The following is a 6,843-nucleotide window of genomic DNA, read 5'->3' as shown; positions in this document are numbered from 1 at the left end:
ATGATCATATTGAATGGTGGTGCAGGTTCGAAGGGCAGAATGGCCTACTCCTGCACCTATTGTCTATTGTCTAATTTAAGATTGGAGATAGAGTGAGTAAATTGGAAAATCAGACAGTTAATAATTACTCTGACTGTAGATACTGGCGTATTTGAAGCCTTGAAAAGTCCTTCCAGAAATGAGGGTCCATCTCTACACTGAGCAGGAATTTTAATTGCTGGCTTGGAACTGGCCAGTTGCTATTTTAAAATGGCATCAGCATCTGATGCAAAAAATGGGCATTTCTTCAGCCGCTATGCACTTTCACAACACAGGCTGTATCACTTGCTTGATCCTTCACAGCTCGTTATAAGATGTTGCTAAGATTATAAGAATTATAAGAATTGAAAAGTTAAAGATATGTTTGATTTTTTTAAAAAATAACTTTATTAATACCTGTTACTGCTTTCAGTGAAACTTCTCATCAGGTTTTTAAACACAATATATTGTCTCATCATTTTCTATCTTCTTTTCAATCTCTGCAATCACTTGCATTGCTGACCTTGGGATTTCATTTTTCAATTCGAACAAGACATTTACTAAACCCAACCATTATTGCTCTCTTTGACATTAGAGTCACTGATATAGAAAATTGCCACTACTTTGGCTTCTTATAAGTTACCAGCTTTAAATAAAACCAAGTGTCAAACAAGAGCTTTTTGAGATGAGGTCTTTCTAGTTGTTTACCAAGTCCAACAAAATGAACATTGGGAAGTCAAGTCCCAAGGTTATACTTTGTAACATAGGCATTTAGCATTGTATCTTTGCGAGTTATACACAAAGCTGATTGAACAAAATTTATCACAATATAAAATAAAAAGATGCAAATTAACATTTATCCTTTTGTTTCAATCATTCTACAGTAGTACACAATCAAACCTTTCTACTTATATGCAACTTTACTGTCCATCTCAAATGTTCTGTATAAGTGGCATTTTAATTCATTAATTTATTTCTCTTAGAGCATGAAAGTGAAAGCACGGTTAGTATAATTTTTACCAATAGATGGACCCATAATTCTTATAGTAATCACCTCATCCACCCTGTACATTCACGTCTCTTCACTCTAATAGTGATGAAAGATTGAGATTTTGGAGAAGATTTGTAGATCAGGTTGTGGATTAGATTGTCAGTTTGCTCACTGAGCTGGTGGGTATGTTCTCAGATGTTTATCACCATGCTAGGTATCATCATCAGCACTAGAAGCTCACTGATGATGTTACCTAGCATGGTGACAAAACATCTGAGAACACACCCACCAGCTCAGCCAGCAAACTGACAACCTGATGAAAGTTTCTCAAAAAGTTAAATCCCTTCCCTTACCTTCCCCCACCCCCCCCCCCCCCCCCCCCCCCCCCCACGCGCCCCACTAAGCAATAGGACAGAATTTCTTTTCCACCTATGCAAATGCTTGGTAATTGGCTTATCATTTAAAAATATGTGTCTTAGTGTCTTAATTTAATTTGAGTTGGTTTCTTATTTTGATCATGAAAATTTGGAATAGAGAGAACTGTCAATAAGAATTGAGCATCCCTAGATTTAGTTGCTTCCCCTTTGGCAGCCATGCCTTCAGTTTCACAGGCTCCCACCTTCCCACTGGTTCGAGAATTACCCTCCCACTCAAACCTAGGAGCCTCTCAGCTTCAGTTTTCTCTTAAAGATGTTCTTAAAACATACCTTTGGCTTTCTGTTTCAATATGACCTTTTGCTTAATAATTATCCCATGAAGACATTTTACAACATTAAAGACATATCAGAAATACAAGTTTTGCTGAAGTGCAGATTGCTCCTTTTTAATGTTCTACTATTCTATAATATTGTAAAGAAATCTCTCTACAACTGACATTGCCACAAATGATATAGCAAACAACCCTGACTTGGAACTACGAGCTGTTCCTTCACTGTCGCGAAATCAAAATCCTCCTTGAGGGAGAGAACTCCCTCAAGGATATTGTGAGGTGCCCCTACACCCTATGGACTGCAACAGCTCAAGAAGGAAGCTCACCACCAGCTTCTCAAGGATAATTAGAGATGGACAATAAATGCTGATCTAGCCAGAGATGAGGGCATAGAAAGACGGGTTAGTAAATTTGCAGATGACATTAAGGTTGGTAGAGTTGTGGACAGCGCAGAAGGATGTTGTAGGTTACAGAGGGACATAGAAAAGCTGCAGAGCTGGGCTGAGAGGTGGCAAATGGAGTTTAATGTGGAAAAGTGTGAGGTGATTCACTTTGTAAGGAGTAACAGGAATGCAGAGTATTGGGCTAATGGTAAGATCTTTGGAAGTGTAGATGAGCGAAGAGATCTCGGAGGCCATGTATGTAGATCTTTGAAAGTTGCCACCAGGTTGATAGGGTTATTAAGAAGGTATATGGTGTGTTAGCTTTTATTGGTAGAGGGGTTATGTTTCGGAACCATGAGGTCATGCTGCAGCTGGACAAAACACTGGTGCGGCCACACTTGGAGTATTACATACATTTCTGGTCACTGCATTATAGAAGGATGTGGAAGCTTTGGAAAGGGTTCAGAGGAGATTTACTAGGATGTTGCCTGGTATGGAGGGAAGATTTTACAAGAAAAGGCTGAGAGACTTGAGGCTGTTTTCATTAGAGAGAAGAAAGTTGAGAGGTGACTTAATTGATACATATAAGATAATCAGAGGGTTACATAGGGTGGACAGTGAGAGCCTTTTTCCTTGGATGCTGATGGCTAGAATGAGGGGACATAGTTTTAAATTGAGGGGTGATAGATGTAGGACAGATGTCAGTGGTAATTTCTTTACTCAGAGAGTAGTGGGGCGTGGAATGTACTGCCTGCAACAGTAGTAGACTCGCCAACTTTAAGGGCATTTAAATGCTCATTGGATACGCATATAGAACATAGAACAATACAGCGCAGAACAGGCCCTTTGGCCATCGATGTTGCGCCAACCTGTGAACTATTCTCAGCTCGTCCCCCTACACTATCCTAAAATCATCCATGTGCTTATCCAAGGATTGTTTAAATCTCCCTAATGTGGCTGAGTTGACTACATTAGCAGGTAGGGCATTCCACCCCCTTACCACTCTCTGCATAAAGAACCTGCCTCTGACATCTGTCTTAAATCTATCACCCCTCAATTTATAGTTATGCCCCCTCGTACACTCTGACATCATCATCCGAGGAAAAAGACTTTCACTGTCTACCCTATCTAATCCTCTGATCATTTTGTATGTCTCTATCAAATCCCCTCTTAGCCTTCTTCTTGCCAATGAGAACAGGTTCAAGTCTCTCAGCCTTTCCGCATAAGACCTTCCCTCCAGACCTGGCAACATCCTGGTAAATATCCTCCGCATCTTTTCCAATGATTCCACATCCTTTCCGAAATACGGGGACCAGAACTATACACAATATTCCAATTGTGGCCGCACCGGCGTTTTGTATAGTTGCAGCTCCGGAACTCAATTCCTGTACGAATGAAACCGAGCACACCGTATGCCTTCTTAACAGCACTATCCACCTGGGTGGCAACTTTCAGGAACTCTGTACATGGACACCAAGATCCCTCTGCACATCCACACTACCAAGAATCTTTCCATCGACCCAGTACTCTGCCTTCCTGTTATCCTTCCCAAAGTGCATCACCTCGCATTTAGCTGCATTGAACTCCATTTGCCACCTCTCAGCCCAATTCTGCAGTTTATCCAAGTCCCCCTGCAACCTGCAACATTCTTCCACACTGTCCACTACTCCACTGACTTTAGTGTCGTCTGCAAATTTACTAATCCATCTACCTATGCTTGCATCTAAGTTATTTATAAAAATGACAAACATCAGTGCTCCCAAAACAGATCCTTGTGGCACACCACTAGTAACCGGACTCCAGGCTGAATATTTTCCATCAACCACCACTTGCTGCCTTCTTTCAGAAAGCCAGTTTCTCATCCAAATTGCTAAATCACCCTCAATTCCATGTGTCTGCATTTTCTCCAACAGCCTACCATGTGGAACCTTATCAAAGCCTTTACTGAAGTCTATGTATACCACTTCAACTGCCCTACCCTCATCCACATGCTTGGTCACCTTCTCAAAAAACTCAATGAGGTTAGTGAGATACGACCGGCCCTTGACAAAACCATGTTAACTATCTGAAATCAAATTGTTGCTTGCTAGATGATTATAAATCTTATCTTTTATAATCCTTTCCAAAAGCTTTCCTACAACAGAAGTAAGGCTCACTGGTCTATAATTACCTGGGTCATCTCTACTGCCCTTCTTGAACAAGGGCACAACATTTTCAATCCTCCAGTCCTCTGGAACCAAACCTGTAGACAATGACAACTCAAATATCAAAGCCATAGGCTCTGCTATCTCCTCCCTAGCTTCCCAGAGAATCCTCGGATAAATCCCATCCAGCCCGGGGGACTTGTCTACTTTCACTCCTTCTGGAATTGATAACACCTGCACGTAACTAACCTCGATCGTTTCTAGTCTAATATCTCGTATCTCATTCTTCTCCTCTACAATATTCTCCTTTTCCTGAGTGAACACCGATGAGAAATGTTCATTTAGCACCTCTCCGATCTCTACAGGGTCCACACTCAACTTCCCACTTCTGTCTTTGATTGGCCCTATTTCTACCCTAATCATCCATTTATTCCTCACATACCTATAGAAAGCTTTAGGGTTCTCCTTTATTCTATTTGCTAAAGACTGCTTGTGTTCTCTCTTTGCTCTTCTTAACTCTCTCTTTAAATCCTTCCCAGCTGATCTGTAACTCTCCACCGCCTCATCTGTACGATCTTGCCTCATCAACACATAAGCCTCCTTCTTCTTCATAACAAGAGATGCAGTTTCCGCAGTAAACCTCGGTTCCCTTACCTTATCACTTCCTCCCTGCCTGACAGGGACATACCTATCAAGGACATGCAATATCTGTTCCTTAAACCAGCTCCACATTTCCATTGTCTGCTTCCCCTGCATTTTGCTACCCCATTCTATGCATCCAAATTCTTGCCTAATTGCATTATAATTGCCCTTGCCCCATTGATAACTCTTGACCTGTGGCATGTACCTATCCCGTTCCATCACTAAACTAAACGTAAATGAATTATGGTCACTCTCTCCAAAGTGCTCACCTACAACTAAATCAAACACCTGGCCTGGTTCATTACCAAGGACCAGATCCAGTGTGGCCTCCCCTCTTGTCGGCCCTTCGACATACTGTGTCAGGAAACCCACTGTATACATTGGACAAAAACTGATCCATCTGACATATTAGAGTTCTAGCATTTCCAGTCAATGTTGGGGAAGTTAAAGTCCCCCCATAATGACCACCCTGTTCCTTTCACTCCTACCCAGAATAATTTTGCTAATCCTCTCTTCCACCTCCCTGGAACTCTGCGGAGGCCTATAAAAAATTCCAAGCAGTGTGACTTCTCCTTTCCTGTTTCTAACCTCAGCCCACTCTACCTCAGTAGACAAGTCCTCATCAAAAGTTCTCTCAGCGACCGTTATACCATCCTTGACTAACAAGGCCATGTCTCTTCCTCTTTTGCCGCCTTGCCTGTTCTTAATGAAAGATCTAAACCCTGGAACCTGCAACGTCTATTCCTCACCTTGCTCTATCCATGTCTCCGAAATGCCACAACATCGAAGTCCCATACAGATGAGAATGGAATAGTGTAGGTTAGATGGGCTTAAATTGGTTCCACAGGTCGGTACAACATTGAGGGCCAAATGGCCTGTACTGTGTTCTATGCCCCCATCCATTTTTTTTACTTCTCTGAGACTAAGAAATAATTCCAATAGGCTACTAAAAAAAGTAAAATATCTTGGTGAACATACCAAAACCTAACAATTCAATTACCTGTCTCTAGAAGAAATAGATAAATAGCAGCTCTCCCAGCGTGTTAGTGTACAATCTTCAGATGTGTCTAACGTAACTTGCAAAAGATAGAGTCCAGAAGTGCAAAAAAAAAACTCATATCGATCCCAACTGTTTTAATCACCAATTCTATTCCTTGTGGTGTAAATGCTCAGATTTTCCATCTTACTGCTCAGGAATGAATGTACTTTCTTTGGGATGCACCCAATTTTCCTGTCTGACTGTTCCACTGGCCAAGTCCAGACTTCCTTCCAAGTTTTCCCTGCTGTTTTCTTCTTGCACTGGAATGTGAACCTCATGGCCATGCTTACTGTTCTGTTCCTCTTGGATAGGGACACACACACTTTCCTCAAAGTTTTCTTCCTGCACAGGCAAGCCTGCATTTGCTCCAAGCTCACAGCTGTTGCCTGGCGTTGCCTCTGTTGTAGGGAAAGTGCCATTATCCTTGTGGGTTTCTTGCCTCACAGGAAAATCAGCTCCTGTATTCATGTCTCCTTTGCTGTTCTGCTCTGCCATGTGGTTCACTTTGACAATTACATTGAAGACAACCGATCCACCGACACTCAGCATGGACTGACCGCTTGTATTGTATGTCGCATTACCTCCGCAACAAAATCCTGGCAAATTAAGCAAAAAAAAGTTCAATGTTTTTTCAGCTTTTTTAAAAGTTTAAAACACTTGAACCACCACATCAGCATATTGGAAATTAGCAGTAACTTGAGAAGTGACAAACATTTGGAATACATCTTTAGTTTTGATGGACAAATAGGAGCCATGGTACATTATTCCAAAATGTAAAGATACAAAGGGTAATTTGCATCAGGGAATCAAGAGAATCCACTGAGAGGAAGTCAGTGCAAAGAATGGAGATACTTTTAGAAACAAATATTTAGTAACAATGCACATTATTGTCACAAAGACCTGGGCGTTAGTGGGAA

The 6,843-nt window shown here is 41.5% G+C and overlaps 1 protein-coding gene across 1 annotated transcript in view; it reads right to left on the bottom strand.

The window, feature by feature from the left end:
- Positions 1–1,469: 1,469 nt before the first annotated feature.
- Positions 1,470–6,843, bottom strand: part of LOC122564549 (uncharacterized) — a 47,060-nt gene continuing 41,686 nt past the window's right edge. The window contains exon 10 of the mRNA XM_087978428.1: positions 1,470–6,522. Coding sequence (XP_087834554.1) covers positions 6,071–6,522 — 452 coding nt within the window. The 3' untranslated portion in view covers positions 1,470–6,070. The remainder of the gene's footprint in view (positions 6,523–6,843) is intronic.

This window comes from Chiloscyllium plagiosum, unplaced genomic scaffold (genome assembly GCF_037043375.1).
Source record: "Chiloscyllium plagiosum isolate Xiang-an unplaced genomic scaffold, Cpla_swu_hap1 HiC_scaffold_34, whole genome shotgun sequence".
In the NCBI taxonomy this organism is placed as follows: Eukaryota; Metazoa; Chordata; class Chondrichthyes; order Orectolobiformes; family Hemiscylliidae; genus Chiloscyllium; species Chiloscyllium plagiosum.
Note: the sequence above shows the minus strand (reverse complement) of the source record. Positions and strands in the feature narration are given on the sequence as shown.